The 23,469-nt window shown below is 41.1% G+C and overlaps 1 protein-coding gene across 1 annotated transcript in view; it reads right to left on the bottom strand.

The window, feature by feature from the left end:
* SEC24A (SEC24 homolog A, COPII coat complex component) overlaps positions 1 to 23,469 on the bottom strand; it is a 112,800-nt gene that overhangs the window by 46,216 nt on the left and 43,115 nt on the right. The window contains exons 5-13 of the mRNA XM_040442582.1: positions 19,412 to 19,575; positions 17,796 to 17,980; positions 9,929 to 10,031; positions 4,500 to 4,626; positions 4,302 to 4,411; positions 2,684 to 2,796; positions 1,925 to 2,043; positions 1,232 to 1,287; positions 46 to 252 (exon numbers count right to left, since the gene is read on the bottom strand). Of these exons, the coding sequence (XP_040298516.1) occupies positions 46 to 252; positions 1,232 to 1,287; positions 1,925 to 2,043; positions 2,684 to 2,796; positions 4,302 to 4,411; positions 4,500 to 4,626; positions 9,929 to 10,031; positions 17,796 to 17,980; positions 19,412 to 19,575 (1,184 nt within the window). The remainder of the gene's footprint in view (positions 1 to 45; positions 253 to 1,231; positions 1,288 to 1,924; positions 2,044 to 2,683; positions 2,797 to 4,301; positions 4,412 to 4,499; positions 4,627 to 9,928; positions 10,032 to 17,795; positions 17,981 to 19,411; positions 19,576 to 23,469) is intronic.

Below are 23,469 nucleotides of genomic sequence, written 5' to 3'. Positions count from 1 at the left end.
TGATTATAAATTTGCACAAACCATGCACTTAAACTGAGGTTTCACCTTTGCAGAGGATTTTTGGGTAGGTTCCTCTCGGGGTTTCAAGGCTCCGGCGCCCACTGTTGGCAGTTGTGTCTGGAACACAGATATTCGTCCTCCAGTCGGCGATATCAGCTTGTATGCAGCCTGTAGTGCTGGTCCAAGAGCACTTTGAGTCTCTGCTGACTTTGTGAACATTTGTGGAAGGTTCTTTAGTAAGTCCTGAACCAACTAAGTACAGAAAACATAACTCAATTCTTTAATAAGAAGAGCACATTTGCAAATATCCCCATTTCAGTTTTCACCTTTAGAACAAAGCAGGATATTGCCACATATTTGTAAGTTACAAATATGTGGCAATATCCTGCTTTGTTCTAAAAGGTAAAAACTGAAATGGTGACTATGGTATATATAAAGGTCCGGCATACAGAGGGGAATTTATCATGACAGTAATATTAGAATTCAGTTTTGTTTGAGTCTTCCTTGGCATACTTTGCACTCAATTTATTAAATGTTGCAAACCGAACGCTTTTGTCTAAGAACACTACTCCAGTATTCTTGCACAACCCCCTACTGGAGTGGCTACTGGACTTCGTGAATTTTTAAAAAGTCACAGTGATAAATCCTGAGTGCAACCAATTACCATAGCGACCAAAACCCACGGTCCAAAACTTGAATCAGTGGTGTAAAAATGCAAAAAGTGCATGTGAGAAAAAAATAAAATAAAAAAAATAAACCCTCAAAGGCCCTAGTTGTTATTTTAACTTTTTGAAGCCAGAATTCTGCACTGCAAGGCTTGATAAATTTCCCCCTACAATCTTCATGCACACGTCGTTTACGTTTTGCGGTCTGCAAACTGCAGATCTGTAAAAAACAGATACCAGTCATGTGCATGCTGCATTTTGTGGGCAAATAAAATACATATATATATAATTTCTGGAGAGGACATATGGATGCCGACATGTCTAGCTAGTGGTTTTCAGCCACCCTGTAGAACAGAGTATACAACATATGCAATAGTACAGTCTCCTCTGTTTCACGACTTGTCTTTGATGATGCACTTTACATATTTTATTAGTACAGTAACAAACAATAGCTCAAACACTGTATACATTGCAACATCTCAGACCAATAATGTCTGGAACTTAAAAAAATATATTTTATTTTTTTATGTATATAGCAGTGGTAAAATTTGTGCAATATTCCATACCTCTTTGCATTCATTTAAATTAACCAACAGGTTCTCAGGCATTGGGATAAACACATCTGCAAATGGACAGAAATATTCAAGTTGAGAAATACTTATTACATGGTATAGTTTTACAGCTTAGTAAAAAGTTATCCAAGTTTTAAGAATAGGACAATACTAAGCAAGGATCAACGCTTAACACTCATTGATACTTTGGAAAAATTCACAAGTGCCATGGTTCTGCTTATGCATACAGTCTTCCTCCTTGCTAAAGTACCCTTGAAGTCCGTGTAACTACTTTTGCCACAAGGGATGTAGTTCATTTCTGTCAGGGTCATGCTCCAATGCATCCAGTAACCAGACAAATGAATGGTAAGAAGCAATAAAAAATATTAAAAGGGGACCTAAACCATTGGCGAAACCACCATCATGCAGCAGTGCCTTCCAAGTGCTTTGCACCAGCAGGTTACATCTACTCTGCCCTTCCAGCACATATCCCATATACTTTTTTTGGATATGAACTCCGCAAGCTGGAAAATCCGAGCAGAGCGGATGCACCAGTCAGTGCAGAGTGCTCTGAGATGCGCATCTGGATGATCATAGTTTCACCAAAGGTTGGGGCCCATTTATTAATATATCTTTGATGATTATAAATATATACATACACACATTTCCCAACAGAATCTGAGCTCTAACTCCTACTAAAGTACTTACCATCGATATCTGACACCACCAACATTTGGGGCTGTGACAATCCTTCTTGTAAACTGTAGAAGTGGATTGTGCTGTCAAACGTGATAAAACCTATCTTCGTCCTTGTGTTGCCAGGAAGCCTGCATGTAAAGCAATGAATGGGTTTGTAAGAGCTACATGGCCATTTCTGCAACCTACATACTTCACGGGTCAGCTTTTGGTCATGGGGCTACACAACCCAAACCATTATTTAACTGAACAGCGTCATTACAGAGACCCCCTGCAGCAGCAGAGACTCATTGAGGAGAGTATAACCTTTGGTGTTTGTTTTAAAGAATTTGCAGCCTACAGGGAAGTTGCTGGAATAAATACCACTTTAAAACATCTTAAATGTGCAGCAAAATATGCATGCCGGGTTTTTGGCAGAATTGTGGCGTTTTTAGCTTTGGAAATCTCCCTTGTTGTTTTCAATGGAAAATTTTTAAGTTTTTTCTATCCCTGTGGGAGGCACTAATTTGTGTGCCACCAACTACCATGTATGTAGGGAGAGGCAATTACCATATGGCTGACTCCGTTACTGACCCAGCAATTGTATCATGGAAAGAACAGCCTCTTTATGCTAAAATGCAGAAAACATGCAGTACCAGCAAATAACAGGAGCACAGAGGCGTTACAAGGTGGCAATATAGAGAGGGCTGATGACCCCAATGTGCCTTCATATGTTGTACAGTGCATTTCTCTAAGAACCAGCCTGATATATGGCAATACATGTGTACCTACCATTCCAGATTGTCAAGTACGGTCTGACAAACAGTGTTGAGATAACCCGTTTCTATGGCGTTATGGGACACATCAAACATAAAAAGATATACAGGAGGCTGAGGGGGGCGCAGCTGGAAAAAATAAATAAAATAGGAGGAAATGAAGCTAACTGGATTTTGTTAATTACATAAAATTGTGTAACTAATTGAAATCGATTAATATCAAGGTAACATGACAAAGTTTCTTCAAACTCCATCCACTGGACAATTCAAATGCTCAGAGCGCCATATGTATGTACAGCTGTGGTCAACATTACTGGCACCCTTGATTGTTTAGTATGAGAAAGCCACTAGCTTCAGATAGAAGTGGATACGTACCAACTTTGCATCATTAATATATTATAAAGATATGTCCAGATACGTTCAACAAAATGCCGACCTGTCAAAGTCCATGCAGTCATTAAAAAGATAAAATAAAGAATAACACAGCAATTAGCAGGACTAAAGGCGCCCTTCCCTAATACTTGGTTGCACAACCTTCTGAACCAATGGCAACCTCCAAACATTGCTGTAGCCATCTGTGAACTTTTTCCACTGCACTTCTCTCAACCTTGCAGGGTTCCTTTTCCCAAAAGAAGATTTTAGCTCTCTAAAGACTTTCAGCTGGCCCGAGATCAAGCCCTAACCATTCTTGTATACTTTTAAATGCTTGCTCTGAGTCATTAAAAGGGTTTACTGCTTTTGTCATTTGATAACCTATAGGTCATCAATATGAGATCGGCAAGGACTTGACTCCCGGAAGCTCCACTGATCAGCTATTTGAAGAGAACGCAGCACTTGTATGAGCGCTGTGATCTCTTTTCTCTTTACCTGCTCGCTGTGGACATTGCAGTGGTGAGAAAGTTTAATTACAGCTCCTATTCAAGTAAATAGGAGGGAGCCATTCTATTGAAGTGAATGAGGACGGTGGAGGTGTAACTACACCCAGAGGTAGCAGGTAAACTGAGAACAACGCTCACACCAGTCAGACCCTTGCTGATCTGGTATTGAGAATAGGTCATCAATATAACAAATGTGGATAACCCCTTTAACCTGCTGTAAGACACATTTGGCTCCATTCAAACGTAGTTTCCTTAAATGGGTTTTCTGAGATTTTTTAACGATGACCTATCCTCTGGATAGGTAATCAGTATCTGATCATGGGAGTCCGACACCTGGGACCACCGCCAATCAACATTTTGAGAAGGCAGTGGCGTTCGTACTAGCGCCGTAGACTTCTCTCTTCTCACCAGAGTGGCTGTACATTGCATAGCCATGTGACCAATGAACGCGTTTTTATAAGGCCTAGACAAAGCTGCGAAAAAGCCTCGGTGCTTCTGCAACTGCCGATGCCTTCGCAAACGGCTGATGTTCACAGGTTTTACTTAATCTTCTCCCATAATACTATATATCAAGCTTCTCCTTCTCAGATTGAATTACTTTTTTGGCCTCTTTACTGTAGGTGATCCAAAGGCTACATACAATTGGGATGCTTGCGTAAAAAAATAAAAAAAATAAAAAATAAATGTGTTTTTATGGTAGCTTTAAATTCAGATTCAAAACAGGGATAATAAGCAAAAAGTCATTGAACAGATTACCATGTATTCAGATGGGGCCATAAATTCAATAGTGGCATTCTGTACTTCTGGTCTTTTGTGTGGCTCACCATACACTCGTGTTACAGGGTTATACATGAATTCTTCAGGGACTGTGAATATATATAGAAAAAACTCAATGATTACTGACATTAGCAATTACATTACGAGAGACCAGTAATGTGTAAAGTTACTTTTTACCATCATTTACTCTGTAGCACAAGTTGCATTTCCATCGCCTTTGGTCCAGAAAACTGACAAAGGGATTGATGTATGTCCGACAAGAGCGACATCTTACGATGGTACTAGATGTTACAACGGGTAGTTGCTGGGAAAAAGAAATAAAGGCATGTTTATTCCATGCACTGCACTTGAACATATGGTGTAGTCCGATCCTGTAGTCATATTCTTTTATCAGTCCTCTACTTCTGATTAATCTACCAAACATACTTTAACACAAAGTAGCGGACAAATAAAAGACTGCAGGATTATCCTACAATGAATATGTTTATTGTCTGTTACTATGGAAACCGTCTGCATAGGAGCTGGAGAAACAAAACAATACAACATGTTTAAAACAAAGATTTTTATCCCATACAAATCAAGGTCGCCTGTACTTTTTTGGGGAAATCACAGGTTTTAAAAATGTTGGAAGATACAACAGTTTATACTCCTCTGAAAAGTAACCCCCTCCCCCTTTTTCAGCTGAAACTTATGAAGATCTTGCAACAGCGTCTCTCAAATGGTATTTTGAGTAAGAAAGAATTGGAATATATTTATGTGGAACATCCCATAATATTGATATTCCAGCCACTGCCAAAAAGGTACACAATGGAGAGTTTCCACCCCCTGAGGCCAATAATGGCAGGAATAGGCTCATATTCAGAAAGGCTCTCAGAATGGGTGGACACTCTCCTTCCACCCTTAGTGCAGCTTATACCAGGCTTCCTTAAGGATACTCATACAGTTTTGCAATCTTTTCATAATTCTGAATGGTGTGATGCTTTCACATGGATCACAGCTGATGTGGTTTCATTATATAAGAACATTCCTCATAATTTGGCGATTACTGCCCTCAAACATTTTTTAGGTAGTTATAGCAACTATACTGTGGAGTTACAAGATTTCATCTGTATTTCAGTCGATTTCTTTATGTTTGATTGCAGTGTTACTATGGGGGTGAAATTTTCGCCCTCCATAGCAAACATCTTTATGGCATGGTGGGAGAGCAAATTTTTGTTTGATATTAATAATCCCTTTTTTCATAACAAGGTGGAATGGACGTAATATCGATGACCTGCTCTTTGTATGGTCAGGTGATGTAGCGGACATACCACTTTTTGGAGATTAATCTTAATGGCAACTTGGATTCATTGAATTTTGCTCTACACCATGATCCATTTTCTATTGCATTTTTGGATCTGCTTTTATATGTAGATGGTACAAAAACAAAAAGGTTTCCTCTGTTACTTACAGAAAAGAAACCGCAGAGAACACCACATTGCTAGCAACTTCATGTCATCCTACCCATGTAATGAAAAATATACCAAAAGGAGAAATGGTGAGAGCATGACGTAATTGCTCCACCAACGAATCATTTGCTGAAGAGCTGCTGCCATTAGCTGTAGGTTACTGTCCAGGCTATACACTGCACAATCTATTAGGAAAGCCAGACAATGGGCATTAACATTAGATAGGAAGAGACTAGTATTTCCTGGAGAACCTAGCACCAAAACAAATACCCAAGAAAAAATTAAATCAGTTACTTTTACCAATTGTAAAAAAAAAAAAAACACACAACATCTACCAGTGCTAAACTATGATGCAGAGAGGAGTGAAGCGACTTCAGCAGGCATTAGATGTGCTGCGCGCAGGGCCCCTACTTTGGGGGGGGTCACATGCTCTATGCAATATATAGGATGTACCACCAAACAGATTAAAACCAAAATACAGAGGAGTTTATCGGACATTCCTCACTATCAAACCTGCAATGTTTCTTCTGCCACTTTGCGCTTTGCCATTGTATATAAGGGTAATATAAAAAGTTTTAGAGTTCAGGGTATGGAGAGGGTCACGCTCCCAGTTAGGGAGACGCAAGCTACTAAGTAGAGAGGCATATTAGATGTTCAAACTTGGTAGCTGCTTCCCACAGGCATGAACAAAAAACATGACTTGATTTTACAGTATCAATGAATTGGTTACGTTTTTCCCCCCTTTTTTCCTCCCATGTTTTGCGATTTCTCCACACGTGATTATCATGTGATGTTGTTTCTATGCATTTGATTGGAGGAAGTGTATTTATATGGGAGAGTCACAGATGGCATTTTAGATCATGAGTAAGGATCGTTAACTTGAGATCCGAAATGCGTCAATTTTGCATATCTCTTGTTTTGTATGGATTTTACCGCATCGAATAAAGGATATTGTTTTATCAGAAGCTGGACTTTATATTGGCTTTGTCCTGGTCACATCCATGCCTCTGATACGATACGCAGGTGAGCGCTGCAATTTGACTTTCTATATCTATAAACTGCTGTATGGGCACACCACAGGACTTAGAAGCACCATTTTGCTTTTGAATGGCAGATTTAACTGGAATGGTTCTCGGGTGCCATGTCATATTTGCAGAGCCCCTTAGGTACCAATGCAGTGTATAACCCCAAAATGTGACCCCATTTCGGAAACCAAACCCTTCAAGGAATTTGCCTAAGAGGATAGTGACTATCTTGGCACAGGTTTTTTAAAGAATAAAAAAATAAATTTGGGACAAATAAAAAATTACATTGTATTTAATTTAAAAGTTGTTTTAGCCGCAAATGTTTCATTTTCACAAGTGGTAATAGGAGAAAAAGCATCCCACATTTTGTTACATTATTTCTACTCCCCTCCCCAAGTATGACAATACGCCCTTTGTGGTCATAAACTGCATTTTCGGCATACAGCAGGATAAAGCGCACAATGTGCATTTCGGGCTTAGTTTGGCGATTTAAAGTGACCTCCATTTTGGAAACCACACCACTTATTGAATTTTCCAAGAGGTGTTGTAAGCATTTTGACCCCACGTGGTACACCAAACGCACAGCAGATGGCGTAAAGTGAAAGTTGCAATTTTTGCACAGATATGCCATTTCAGTGCCCAAAATTTTGTGTCCAGTGTAAAAAGTCATGCCTCTTCTTATGCTGTGTTTCCTGGTTTTAGTAACACCCTACATGTGGCCCTATTCTTTTGCCTGAATATATGAGATAGCGCAAGAGTAGTGGTGAGCGAATCGAGCTTCGAATCATAGATCCAAAGTCGATTTGTTGTAACACTTCATTTTTATGCTGGAGACCTGTCTCTGTACAGCATTAAAATATATTGCCTCTGGAGGCAAAATTCGTTTCACCTGATGTCGTGCGAGAATTCAGTGAATGAATTCGGTATTCATTTCTACATTTTTAAAAAATTTCTAATTCAGAATCCAAAGTTCGATTTAGTACCAGCTGAAATGTTTTTAAAGATGCAGAAATGAATACCAAATTCATTTACCGAATTCTCGTGCGACTTCGGCTGAAATGACTTTTGCCTCCACGCAGGCAATACATTTTAATGCTGTACAGAGACAGGTCTCCATACAGAATTAAAACGAAGTGTTAAAATGAATCGACTTCCGATCTATGATACGAAGCTTGATTTGCTCAACCCTACTCAGGAGTATAAGAATACATGCACATTTTGAGGCCCAATGTGGTGATTTACAAGGCTACAGCTGTAGAGACTCTGGTGCAAAATTATTATTATTTTTTTACCCGAGACGTGACCCCATTTTGGAAACTCCGCCCCTAAATGAATTATGGGTGGAGAGAGCATTTTTTATTAAGTATTTAGCAAAAATGAATGGACAATGGACCGTGCAAAATGAAAACTGCAATTTCCACAGATATAGCAGTTCAGTGCCCAATGCATGCCAAGACCTAAACCACACTTGAATTCACGGGCATGTTTTTATTGGGTATAGAAATGCCTAAAATGTGTAGGTAAACTGCTGTTAGGGTTCGCTGCAGGGTTCAGAGAGGAAAGACCACCTTTTGGCTTTTCCAGCACAGATTTTGATGAAATGCTTTCATACAGCCTTTGGGATACCAGTACAGCTATTATCTTTTATTTTTCTCTTGATGGAGCTGTGTGACGGCTTATTTTTGGTGGGATGAGTTGCCATTATCATTGGTAATATTTTGTGTACAAATTACTTTTTGATTGCTTTTTGGGATGCAGGATAAAAGAAAAAGCAGCAATTTTGCCATTGGATGTTCTTATTGCGTTGTGCACTGTATGGAAAAAATGACAGATTACATTTATTTATACCAATTTTACATAGTTTTTTTTGTTTTGCTACTTTTACACAATGAAAGCATTTTTGAAAGCCATTTTATATATAATTATTTTTTACATTTTTCTAGAACTGGTCTTGTGTGACATTTTCATTAGTATGATTTTGGGGTACATAAGATTTATCCCATGATAAGTTTTTTGCAAGCTGAGGTGACCAAAAATGGCTGTTCTGGCATGGTTTTATTTTTTTAATTTTTTTTTACAGCGTTGATCTGATGAGATGATCTGCATGATATTTTTATAGAGCAGGTTGTTACATAAGCAGCAATAGCAAATATGTCTATTCCGGAGAGCCATCATTTTTTATTTGTTCTGGCAATGGTCTTGTGAAGGTTCTTTTTTGGCAGCATGAGGTGAAGTTTTTATTGGTACCAGTTTAGGGTACATATGACTTTTTGATTACTTGATATTATGATTTTTGGGGGCGAGGTGAAAAAAAGAAATGTCTGTTTTGGCACAGTTTTTTTTTTATGGCGTTCACCTGACAGTAGATCACGTGATATTTGCATAGAACTGGTTGTTACGGACACGACAGTACCCAATATGTCTCTCTTTTTTTTTTTTTACAATTGTAAATGGCTTGATTAGGTGAAAGGGACGCTATATTATTTTTTTTTTTTTTACACATACAAAAATAAAAAAGTTTCTACTTATCTCCCTATTTCAATGCAGTACAATACATGCTATATTGTACAGCATTCAAACTGTCAGTTTCACACTGACAGTTGCCTATGAGATGCAGCCTGAACATGGCAAGCCTGGAGGACTTTGTAAGGCTTCTGGGTACCATGCCATCCATCGGCACCCCACAATATCATCACAGGGAACCAATGGAGTTACAATAAAAAATGACTGACCTTGAGAACACAATGGGGGAGATTTAACCAGACTGGCGTTTCCATACATCAGTTTTGATCTACCTGTGATGGAGGAAGATGCACCTAATTTAATAAGGGCCAGATGCCTCTTAATAAATAAGGCACATCTCTGGTACTCTGCCCACTCCTCTAAGTCTGGCCCCTTTGTCACTACTTAGTGTTGATAACCTGAAAGTCACAAATTATCGTGCAAAGATGGTGTACGCCGTAATATGAGACTTTTTTTACACCACTCTACAAAGATATTACTAAATGTCCCCTAATCTGTTTTAAATAATCAGAGCAATTGTCAGGGTAAGATGAGGGCTTAATTCAGTGCTCTATCCTCGGCATAAGATAAACTAAAACTCAGTTACTTCATACATTTCATCTTCTCTTACCGACAAATCTTTGAATGGATGTAGCAGGAGCCCAAGGGGAAGTTTGGCTTTATTCAGCAAAGCCTGTGTTTGAGGGATGTTGGTTAAAGTACAGCGGAACAGCCTATGAGAAGTAATATGAACAAAGTAAATGAGCAGGTTAATAAAAACCATAGAATTTTCTGAAATAAAACACTAAACCTAGAAATTCAAATAAAGCGGCCCCCACTGTTTGTCAGTTTACAAAATTTTCTGCATGATCCTGAAACAGTCTTGAACTCTCACAGACAACAGGGGGTTAATCTCCTGCAGATCTGCTACAGCTTTGGCTGTTGGTCAGCTGGGTTGTGGGTCTTTGAAAAAATGGAGAAGCTTAATCTTTTGTCCGATCGCAGACTGGGCACAGTAGACCAGCTCCTGTTTAGCCAGTTGTTTAACAGCTTGTCACAGACTTTAAGACGAAGAAAGGGACAACTTCCAAAAATCGGGCTTGTGTCTGCTATGCACTGCATGTAGGGAAGTACAGCCACCTACCAGACTGACATCTAAGGGACATATTCTCGGCTATACAGACAGCAGAAATGGGGGAATTGGAAAGGAAAAGTGTATCTGGCTTCAGTAAGATGAGGCTCTTCTGGCACAGAATGGTTGGGCAGTGAGAAACCAGCATAGTTTGCAGTTTTTGGTGAAAACTCAGGCACACTTTAAAGAGGCCCTTTCATGTTTTTTCTTTAGTTAAGATAAATACCTTTCCTTGTGGGGTACCCTCCGATGATGCTGCCACCCTGCCTGTTTTTTAAAAATACTGCTTGTATGCCCCGCTGTGCCCCCCTGCAGTTTTACCGCTCAGTATGTTAATCCTGAGCATCGGTACGAGGAGGAGAAGATGCCAGGGTTTCTCAATGGGCATCTCCTTCTCCCTGGCTGTGCCGCGATACAATCACAGCAGAGCGCGTCACAGCTAGGGGGAGAAAAAAAAAAAAAAGGCTCGCCTTCTCCCTGGCTGTGACTGGAGCTTAAAACACCCCCTTCATCCACCATACACCAGTGCTTTCCAAAATTATCAGAGTGAAAGTGTAGACAATCTATAGTATTCTTATTAACAGATTAGCAGGTATTGACTCATACCTGTACTCAACAAAAGGAAAAATAAATTGGGGAGGGAACGGGCCACCATGGTGATCTCATGGAAACCGAATTACCGCTAAGTCCAATTCCGAATTTTCATATCACCACCATACGGAGATATCCAAAATTATAATATCAAACGGGGGGGGGCAACTGCCTGAAGGACTTCACGTCCAAAGACAGATCAGCAGTATTAGAAAAAGAAAATCGAGGCGGTAATGCTTTATAAAAAAAAAAGGACCAGGTTGCCGCTCTACAAATATCTTACAGGGAGGCACCTGCTCTTTCAGCCTGAGAAGAGGACATAGCTAGAGTTGAATGCGCTTTTAAGTTAGCTGGACAAGAAACTCCCTGAGCGGTATAGCAATGGGAAATTATGCACTTAATCCACCTAGTAATGGAAGACCTAGATAGTCTTCTGGTTCAGTTCTCAGGAAAGAAGTTATTGGACTTTCTGAAATTTTTTGTGACCTCCAAGTATTTTAAAATCATACGTCTAACGAGTGACAAGAACTCTCCCCGCTATTTTTGGGATTATTGCAAAATGATGGGAGAATGATCTCTTGATCTCTGAGGAAGTCAGATACCACCTTGGGTAGGAACCCTGGGGCTAGTCTGAGTACTATCCTATCTTCCAGGATTCTAAGATAGGGCTCCCTAATTGAGATCGCCTGTATCTCACCCAGCCTCCTAGCAGATGTTATCGCAATCAGAAAGACTGGCTTAAAAAAGATAGAAATTTGAGCGGACAGTCTACCAGAGGTTCGAACGGACTCATGGTTAAGCCATTTAAAACGGTATTAAGGTTCCAGGAAGGAACTCGTGATTTGAGTGTGGGTCTCAGTCTTGCTGACGCTCTCATGAATCTTCTGATCCACCTGTGGCTTGCCAAGTCCGCATCAAAGAAACAGCTGAGTGCCGATACCTGTATTTTTAGAATAGATGGCTTAAGACCTAACTCTAGGCCCTGCTGGAAAAAAATCTAAGATTTGTTAAATCTTTGGTCTAATTCGGTTAGGAGAAGATTCCCCTGACCAAGAGCAGAACCTCTTCCAGATTTTCAGGTATATGGCTGATATTACCTTTTTCCTACTGGCCCTGAGAGTAACTATGACCTTATCTGAAAGTCCTTGACACCTCAGTATTCCGACCTCAGGATCCACGCTGTTACCTTTAAGAATTCTGGATGGGGATATAGGATTGGCCCTTGATGTAGAAGGTCTTTCCTGAGTGGTAGAGACCATGGCTGGGAGATTGAGAGTCTTTTGAGGGAGGAGAACAAACTCCTTTTTGGCCAGAAAGGGGTCACCAGGATGATAGTCAAATTCTCTTGTAGGATTTTCTGAATTACTCTTGGAATAATTGGCATTGGAGGGAATGCATAACAAGTTCCAGTCCCATGTCGTGGCAAATGCATCTAACACCCAAAGAATCACCCTGGGATCGAGGGACCATAATCTGTTCACTTTTTTGTTGTCTTATGATGCAAATAAGTTTATGTCTGGTGTCCCCCATCTGTCTACTATAATCTTGAAAACTTCTGGATTTAGGGACCATTCTGTTTGGTCCAATGTGTGACGGCTGCGCAAGTTCGCTTCTTGATTGAGAGCCCCTTTGAGGCAAGTTGCCGATAAATATCCGCCCAGTGAAATATCCTGTTTGAAAGGTCTAGGAGCTTCTTTGATTTTGTACCTCCTTGATGCGAGAGGTAAGCCACAGTCATTGTATTGTCCGACAGTATCCTCAGGAGGTGATTCTGAAGGGTCTCTTCAGCCACCTTTAAAGCTTCCCACGCTGCACTCAGCTCCCTGAAGTTTGAGGATTGTCTGCTTACCGAAAGGGCCCAGGAACCTTGGTAAATAGGAGTCCCCAATCTTTACACCCCAGGCCGACTGGCATCGGTCTTGATCTGGACATACGGAGACTTCCTCCAGGCCACTCCCTGTGAGAGATGGCTGCTCACCTTCCACCAGTTTAAGGAGGTGTTTACGTAGCCTGGAATGTGAACCTTGCGATCGAGCGACTTCTGTTTGTCCCAGATGTCCAGAATCCAGGACTGCATGGGACGGGAATCCAGGACTGCATGGGACGGGAATGCAGCTGGCTCCACATTACTGATGGGATACAGGATGTCAATGTTCCCAGCAAACTCATAGCTTCTTTCACAAAGCAGATTCTCTTCCTCTGGAAGGTCACAATCCCCCCCCCCCCAAGCCTGAAACTTGTCTGTGGGCAGGAAGGTGGCCTGTGACTGCGAGTCCAGGATGACACCCAGGAACCATACTCTGGTCGATGGTGTAAACAGGATTTCTGAGGATTTACGATCCAGCCCAGCTCCTCTAGAGTGGATAAAAATGTGTCTAGATCTGTTAGTAATTGATCTACTGTATCTCCCACTAGTAGGAAATAGTCTAGATAGGGGATCAGATTCAGCTCCTTCTGTCTCAAGAATGCGACCATCTCTATCACCAATTTTGTGAATATTCTAAGAGCAGAGGAAATTCCAAACAGAAGAGCCGTAATTTGAAAATGGCAAGTGTTGCCATGCTGGTCTTTTATGGCGAATCTTAGAAATTTTTGAGAGTTGTGGTGGATCGGGATAGTATGTGTCTTAAGTCCACAGTACACATCCATGCGTTCTTTTTTATTAGGGTAATCAGGGATCCCATCCTGAATTTCCTGTAGGTAATATACTTGCTTAGGAATCTCAGGTTAATGATCATACAGAATGAGCCTTCCTTCTTTTTTTTACCAGAAAGAGACTGGAGTAAATTCCCTGGCCCTGTTCTGAGACTGGGACCTGAATTACGACACCTAGTCCTATGAGGTCCTTGATACTTTGCCAAATGCTGCTCTGAGCTTTTATTGACCCCAGATTTGATATAAAAAAATCTCTTTGGGGGGGGGGGGGGGGGGGGACTGAAGAGAATTCTATCTTGTAGCCCTCTCCGACTACCTCCATCTTTTCCCAGGCACAAAAAAATTTGTCTCTCTCCTCCCCCACCTCTGGAGTCATTGTTTATTGCTGGATTTACGCTGGGGGTTAAGGAGAAACCGTTTCCCTCCTTTGGGGTAACTCCAGCAGCCTGACTTCCCTTTACCCCTGCAGGATCTCTCTTGGCCCTGAAAGGAACGAATGGGAATTTTCCTCCTATAAGGACTATCCTCTGGAAATCCCTTCTTTTGATATTTTTATCTAAAGCCTTTTCCAGGATCTTGTCTAAGACTGGCCCGAATAAATATTCATTTTCAAAGTTTTGTCCCCAGACCAGGATTTCATCCAGAGGGCACGACATGCTGCGTTAGAAAGACTTGCATCCTTGGCAGAAAATCGATTGGACTCCGCTGAAGCATCCGCTAAAAAGGCCGTTGCTGATTTAAGGAGAGGGATAGAGTTAAATATTTCCTCCCTGGGGGTCTTATTCCTCAAATAGGGTTCTAACTCGTTCAGCCAAAGGTTCTAAGGTCGCAGCGATGTTAGCTTATTACACAAATCTTGGGAGGCATCTATGTTTAATCTCAAATCTATCAGCTTTCCTCTCCATGGGGTCTCTCAATTGTGATGCGTCCACGAAGGGCAACGAGTGTTTTTTTTTTATTGACCTTGGCCACTTGTACAATCTTGGGGATCTCGTCAAATAGTTTAGACTCTGCTGGATCAAACAACAGGCGGTTCTTGTATTCTCTGGACACTCTTAGCCTCCTCTCAGGGTCTGACCATTCTTCTAAGATCACATCTCTAATGTTTTAGTCAATTGGGAAAATCTTGGCTCTTTGTCCCAAACATCTCTTCCGGAATGGAGTGAGGTTTTTGAACGTCCTCCACCCCCATGGTGGCTCTTACAGTTTTTAGGAGGTCCGACATATCAGTGGCAAAGTCAAATTTTTTACAGCCCTCCATGATCTCAACTTCCGAAAGGGGTTCCTCCTCCCACTGCCTGGAAGAGGAAGCATCGTCACCCATGCATTCTGAATTAGAAGAGGAGGGTGGAATAATTTTTTTGCCTTTTGGGAGGTAACGGTCCCTGGTCAGACTCCGACCTTTGGGATAATGTAGCCTTGACCTTCTCCTGAATCATGGAACGGAACTTGTCCCGTAGAGAGACCAGTTCCTCCTGGACAATGTTACAGATACAATCCCTGCAGATCTTTTATGGGCAACTGTCCGGTAATTTTTTGAAACAGGAGATACATTTTGCGTTTTGTTTTTTTTGAGGCGAGAACAGACCAAAATTAGGAGGATGGGATATAAGTGTCTAGAGCCCTGTACAGATGCTCAGTATTAGTATTAACATACTGAGTGGGAAAACTGCAGGGGGGCACAAAAAAAACACAACAGGCAGGGTGGCAGCATCAGCGGGTGTACCCTGCAAGGAAAGGTATTTAACACAACATCAAAGGTCCTCTTTAAGTTAAGCATCACTACCAGTTTAGCGAAAGTGAATGGGATGGTAGGCACATTTCTCAATTAAGTGCCTGGTGCCCAGTGGTTTACTCACCTCTTTAAGCTCCAGCAAGGTCTGTGCGCCAATCACTGATCTACAATTAGGCTGCCAGGACTCCTGCTATACAGACAGCCAATTTTGAGTGGCAATTTCAGGTTCAGAGCTTCTGAGAAGAGGGGCAATAAGTATCACCTAAACTTTTCTTTAAACATATCCCAGCCACTTATATTGGCCATGCCTCCAAACACTTCAAATCTACTAATCTAAAAGTAGGATATATATTCTTCAACACACTGAGATTAATAAAGACAAAATAAACAGACCCAAAATAAGCACAGACACCCCCCCCCCCCCAAAAAAAAAAATAGAATGTACCCCAAAATAGAGACCTACAAACAGAACACAAAATAAATACAGACTCAGATCAGACCCAAGCATAAATACCTAGCTCAGACCAGACCACAGAATACAGACCCCCGAGAAACTACAAATCCCAGACCAGACCTCTCAAGTAAATACTGAGCCCAGATTAAACAAATCTATACCTCAGCCCACCCCTGAATGAACAAACGCGCCAATCTAGACCCCTTAATAAAATATGTATTCCTGATCAGACCTTAATAAATATAAACGTCAGATTAGACCCACAGTACAGACCCATGAATGCATATATACCCCAGATAACGTCAAAATAAACAGACCCCCAAAAATAACTACAGACCCCAGACTCTCTCAATTATTCCAATCCCCCTTGAATAAACCAGTCACAGGCCCCGCACTACACCCCACTAAAACTTAAAGGAGTTGTCCGGGTTCAGAGCTGAACACGGACATATCTCAGTTGTCACCCCTCCCCAATATTAGCATCGGAGCATTTCATACTTCAATGCTGTATTGCGCAGACCAAGGGCTTTTTTGTTTATAATGACACACTGCTGGGAGGAGGCTTTACAGTCTAGGGCAACACTAAAGCCTGCTACCGCCTTATTCCAGCACAAGCCATACAGGGCCATAGAGCCCCACATCACTGCAGCAACCTGCCACCCACTGGGTACTTAAACTTTAACTCCACGCTTTTTCTCCACCTATGCGGCTCAACCAGTTGTACTGAAGAAGGCTATATGCCGAAAAATGTTTTTTTGACTGGAACCGCTCTTTGAAATAAAAGCATTTATCCAAACAGCAAAGTGGAGTACAGGAGTCTGAATTTATACTAAAGCCTGCCCATCAGTGCCGGTGATGTCACCGGGCTCACTGCTAGGGCAGAAGCCTCCACCTAGCAATCCATATGGAGAGCCCGGTACATCACCGGAACTCCATAAAATGCCTTTGCCCTGCGCAATTCAGCGCAGGACAAAAGAGAGCATCGGAGCATGAAATGCTCTGATGTTCATATCAGGGGCTGGCTGGGTGAAAATGTGGGTATGTCCTGGTTTTGGGATATATTCAGAGATAGATCTCAGAGTATCTCACACCCGCCTCTGTGGAGCTTTGTGGCTTCACTCACTGAGGGAAGATTTATTAAACCGTTTAAAAGAAAACCTGTTTTTGTTGCCCACAGCACCAGTCAGGGCTCAGCTTCATTTTTAGTAAAATGCCTTGCTAAAATGAAAGCTTTACTGTGATTGGTTGCTAAGACTGTTTTCATAAATCTGCCCCACTGGACTCCACATCTGCAAAGATATGGCCCTGTAACCTTATATGCAGGTCCTTCTACTCTAGAAGGACCTGCAAAGAAATCTGGGATAACTGCATGTCAATTCCATCACAATTTTTGCACAGCAAAAATAGAACAAAAGTGCAATGTGCATAAAATCTGACTGGGAAGGGGACTGTCCAGTTATTTTATAGTTAATCCATAAATACTCAGGAGGAATAACCGAGGAATGAAAAAATGTAGAGCTCTAAGAAGAAGAGCTCCAGAATTATTTCATTAAGTAAGGGTCCATTCACACGTCCGTAAGTGTTTTGCAGATCCGCAAAACACAGACACCTGCAATGTGAGATCCGCAATTTGCGGATCCGCACATCACAGACACTATAATAGAAAATGCCTTTTCTGTCCGCGGACAAGAATAGGACATGTTCTATTTTTTCCAGGAACGAAATTGCGGATCCCGAAAATGCAGATGTTCCAGCCCCATTGAAAGTGAATGGGTCCGCAAATTGCAGAACGAATGCGGACCCAAATTACGGACGTGTGAATGGACCCTTAAGGTAATACACATTTAGTCAGATGTGTCAGGAGAGGCGACAAGTCTTCTTGAACAGAGTTACTTGAACACATAACTACACAAAAGAGAGGACAAACATACTCTGGGCTACAATTCAGCTTCTGGATATCTTCCTGCAGACAAGGTGCAGGAGCCTTGAAGGAAGTTGGTGGCAGTATGTTCCTCTCTTGGAGAAGATTCACAGCTCGAAGTCCATCCAACTGCTGGGCTTGATGGATACTCAGACCTCCTACCGATGAAGCCAAACTGTTCACACCAAAGCTGGGCTAAAAGGGAAAGAAGATACACTACTGTAGATAAGGCACATTCAAAAGACAGAAGCAACATACACTGAGGAAGCGCATCGCCAATGAAGACAGACCTACTTCTAAAAGGGAATCAGTGAAAGTTTTTTGCTGCTTTAACCAAGGGCAGCATAAACTACTGACTGCTGAAACCTTGTAGTGAACAGCTCCAGGGCTGGAGCTCTTCAAGACACAGTGATGAATCCTAATATACATGAGGACTTTTCTCCCCCGCCCCTGACGATTTACAGATTTTCCCTAGTGCAGACAACAGCATGGAGACAACAGCATTATCCTGCGCTGGAGCTCTTCAATACAAGATTTTAGCAATATGGCTATTAAATAAACTGACCCTTGCATTTTGCTGAGGGGATCCGTCAGTAGTTTATGCTTCCATTAGTTAGGGTAGCAAAACACTGCTGATAGATTCACTTTAAAAAATAATTATTCTGTTGTTTCTAGGGAACAGGTCACTGGAATAGGCCACTTTACATTTATTACAAGAATGTGGATGTCTAGATGTCCAATAATAATCTAAAGTGATGCATTAATATACATTTCCTTAGCCATTATGTTGTCGCACAGAAGTCTACACCGCTCTATCTTGCTTTTAGCACTGGATTATGCCACTTGCGTTATCCCACTGAATTTTTTCTGTTCCAGCAAATAGAATATATGATACGCTGTGCAGCTGCTGTTTTCTGACTGGATTCATACCTGTAACAATCTGAGAGCTGATAGTTGACTAAATTGTATCATTATATTTTACAGTTTTGACTTTGGCAAGATATTACAAATCTTGGTCTATTTAAATACTGAACCAATCATATGTTAATAAAATGTTTGTTTTGGATCAGATCTGAATAAAGTTTTGTTTCTCACTTAAAGGGGTTGTCTCATATCAGTGGCATTTATCACGTAGAGAGAGTTAACAACTCACTTAATTAAGGCACTTACTAATGTACTGTGATTGTCCATATTGCTTCCTTTGCCGGCTGGATTCATTTTTCCATCACATTATGCACTGCTCGTTTCCATGGTTACAACCACCCTGCAATCTAACAGTGGTGGTCATGCTTGCATACTACAGGAAAAAGTGAGCACGCCTATGCCCACTCTAGCGGTCCCAGCCACCATAGAGACTAGCACTTTTTCCTATAGTGTACAAGCATGGTCACCGCTGATGAATTGCACAGTGGTCGTAACACCTGGAAACGAGCAGTGTATAATGTAATGGAAAAATGAATCCAGCCAGTAAAGGAAGCAATATGGATAATAACAATACATTAGTAAGTGCCTTACATTAACTTTATCTACACAATAAATGCTATTTACTGACATGAGGCAGCCCTTTAAGATTTGATGGTCTAACATGTAAGAGGTAATACATAAAAAATTAAATAAAAAGTCTACCTGTGAAAGAGGCTGTGGTCTATTAGGATACTGCTGGTTGGTAGGTGTTAAGCCTGGGCCGCTTGCTGGAAAAACATTCTGGTAACCAGGTGGTAATGATGGGTAGGCGTTCCTTGTTATTTTAGGATTCTGTGGTGGAGTAGGCTGAACAGGTTGAACCATCCCTAGGACAGAAAAAAAAAAGCAATGAATCATAAAACCCAAATTTTTTTCAGCTTCCAGATCTTTGTAATTAGACCAGTATGGAACCAACAAATGTGCCACTTGAAGACAGATAGCTAAAGATAGTAGGAATGTAAAATGGGGGGTACACACACCATATGTCTCTTGTATGTATCTCAATGCACAGTAGTCATGCTAAACTTTGAAAGTGCAGCACAGTATGATCATGGCCTGATATATATAGAGATATATAGAGATATATAGAGATATATAGAGATATATAGAGATATATAGAGATATATACACACACACACACACACACACATACACACACACACAAACTCACCTAAAGAATTATTAGGAACACCATACTAATACGGTGTTGGACCCCCTTTTGCCTTCAGAACTGCCTTAATTCTACGTGGCATTGATTCAACAAGGTGCTGATAGCATTCTTTAGAAATGTTGGCCCATATTGATAGGATAGCATCTTGCAGTTGATGGAGATTTGAGGGATGCACATCCAGGGCACGAAGCTCCCGTTACACCACATCCCAAAGATGCTCTATTGGGTTGAGATCTGGTGACTGTGGGGGCCATTTTAGTACAGTGAACTCATTGTCATGTTCAAGAAACCAATTTGAAATGATTCGAGCTTTGTGACATGGTGCATTATCCTGCTGGAAGTAGCCATCAGAGGATGGATACATGTTCTCATTCTGTTTACGCCAAATTCAGACTCTACCATTTGAATGTCTCAACAGAAATCGAGACTCATCAGACCAGGCAACATTTTTCCAGTCTTCAACAGTCCAATTTTGGTGAGCTCGTGCAAATTGTAGCCTCTTTTTCCTATTTGTAGTGGAGATGAGTGGTACCCGGTGGGGTCTTCTGCTGTTGTAGCCCATCCGCCTCAAGGTTGTGCGTGTTGTGGCTTCACAAATGCTTTGCTGCATACCTCGGTTGTAACGAGTGGTTATTTCAGTCAACGTTGCTCTTCTATCAGCTTGAATCAGTCGGCCCATTCTCCTCTGACCTCTAGCATCCACAAGGCATTTTTGCCCACAGGACTGCCGCATACTGGATGTTTTTCCCTTTTCACACCATTCTTTGTAAACCCTAGAAATGGTTGTGTGTGAAAATCCCAGTAACTGAGCAGATTGTGAAATACTCAGACCGGCCCGTCTGGCACCAACAACCATGCCACGCTCAAAATTGCTTAAATCACCTTTCTTTCCCATTCTGACATTCAGTTTGGAGTTCAGGAGATTGTCTTGACCAGGACCACCCCCCTAAATGCATTGAAGCAACTGCCATGTGATTGGTTGACTAGATAATTGCATTAATGAGAAATAGAACAGGTGTTCCTAATAATTCTTTAGGTGAATATATATATCCGTTCAGGATGCCTTCAGTTCTGGACCGGAAAGTTTTTTGGCCGGAGAAAATACCGCAGCATGCTGCGCTTTTTGCTCCGGCCAAAAATCCTGAACACTTGCCGCAAGGCCGGATCCGGAATTAATGCCCATTGAAAGGCATTAATCCGGATCCGGCCTTAAGCTAAACGTCGTTTCGGCGCATTGCCGGATCCGACGTTTAGCCTTTTCTGAATGGTTACCATGGCTCCCAGGACGCTAAAGTCCTGGCAGCCATGGTAAAGTGTAGTGGGGAGCGGGGGAGCAGTATACTTACCGTCCGTGCGGCTCCCCGGGCGCTCCAGAGTGACGTCAGGGCGCCCCACGCGCATGGATGACGTGATCACATGGACACATCATCCATGCGCATGGGGCGCTCTGACGTCGTTCTGGAGCGCCCCGGGAGCCGCACGGACTGTAAGTATACTGCTCCCCCGCTCCCCACTACTACTATGGCAACCAGGACTTTAATAGCGTCCTGGCTGCCATAGTAACACTGAACGCATTTTGAAGACGGATCCGTCTTCAAATGCTTTCAGTTCACTTGCGTTTTTCCGGATCCAGCGTGTAATTCCGGCAAATGGAGTACACGCCGGATCCGGACAACGCAAGTGTGAAAGAGCCCTAAGCTGCGCTGATACAGGAGAGCTAGTAAAGATAGCAGCCTACTGGAAAAAAAAAACTCACATAAAAGAAGTAAAATAAATAAATAAATTGAATATCTTTTTCATGCCAAAGAGGTCCATATCCTTTAACCACTTCCAGACCGGGCCATTTTCCCCCTTCCTGATCAGGCCTATTTTTGCAAATCTGACATGAGTCACTTTATGTGGTAATAACTTTGGAACGCTTTTAAGCCAGAGATTATTTTCTCGTGACACATTGTACTTCATGTTATTGTAAATTTGAGTCAATATGTTTTACATTTATAAAAAAAAAAAAAAAAAAAAAAAAATCAAAAAGTTAATTAACATTTGAAAAAAGTTTTGTATAATTGAATCTCTCTGCTTTTAAGACAGATAGTGATGCCTCATAAAATACTCATTCATTAAACATTCCCCATAAGTCTACTTTATGTTGGCATCATTTTGGTAATGTCATTTTAAGGACGTTAGAAGGTTTAGAATTTTAGAAGCAATTTCTGAAATTTAAGAAAATTTCCAAAGTCAGCTTTTTTAAAGGACCGTTCAGTTCTGAAGTCACTTTGTGGGGCTTACATAATAGAACCAACCCATAAATTACCCAATTTTAGAAACGATACCCCTCAAACTATTCAAAACTGGTTTTAGAAATGTTGATAACCCTTTAGGTAATCCACAGGAATTAAGTCACAATAGAGGTGAAATTTCAAAATTTCACTTTTTTTGGCAGATTTCTATTTAAATCAATTTTTTCCTGGAACACATCAAGGGTTAACAACGAAACAAACCTCAATATTACCCCAATTCTGAAGTTTGCAGAAACACCCCATATGTGGTTGTATACCGCTGTATGGGCACACGGCAGGGCACAAAAGGCAAGGAGCGCCATATGGTTTTTGCACGGCAGATTTTGCTGGAATGGTCTTTGGGCACAATGTTGTATTTGAAGAGACCCTGGAGGTATCCCCACAGTAAAAACCCCCAAAAAGTGACCACATTTTGTTAACTACACCACCCAAGGAATTTTTAAGGGGTTTAGCGAGCTCGTCACTCAACAGGTGTTTCATAGAAATTTTAATACTACGGTGTGAAAATGAAAAATTACATTATTTTTACAAGAAAATGGTGCTTTAGGCTCAAACTTTCTTTTTCACAAAAGATAACAGGAGAATCACACCACAATTTGCTACCCACTTTCTCCTGAATACAGCAACACCCCAATTGTGGTCGTAAACTGTTATTTGGGGATACGCTAGGGCTCAGAAGGGAAGGAACGGCATCTGGATTTTGTAACATGGAATTTTGTCATGGTTTTTAAGAGGGATAACTTTTTATTTTTTATTTAATGAGCTGTGTGAGGGCTATTTTGTGCGGGAAAAGCTGTAGTTTTATTATCACCATTTTTGGGTACATCTGGCTTTCTGGCTGCTTTTTATCTAATTTTTTGGTAGGTGAAGTCACAAAAATAAGCGGTTTGGTGTCATTTTTAAAAAACTTTTTTACACTGTTCACTTGATGGGGTAGATCATGTGATATTTATTATAGATACAGTCATTACGGATGCAACAATACCAAATATGTATTTTTTACCGTTTTACACAAAAACATTCTTAGGGGGAAAAAAAATCATGTTTTTTGTGTTGCCATTTTCTTAGACCCATTTATTTTTTTTCATTTTTCTGGCTATAGTCTTGTGAGGGCTTTCTTTTTGCGGGACGAGGTAACGTTTTTATTGCCACCATTTTTGGGTACATACAACTTTTTGATTGATTGACATGTTTTTTGTGAATAGAGGTGACAAAAAAAAAAAGTTTTGGCATAATTTATTATTTTACCGCAT

The sequence above is a fragment of the Bufo bufo genome, chromosome 1 (assembly GCF_905171765.1).
Source record: "Bufo bufo chromosome 1, aBufBuf1.1, whole genome shotgun sequence".
Taxonomy (NCBI): Eukaryota; Metazoa; Chordata; class Amphibia; order Anura; family Bufonidae; genus Bufo; species Bufo bufo.
This window is presented reverse-complemented; position numbering and strand designations above follow the sequence as displayed.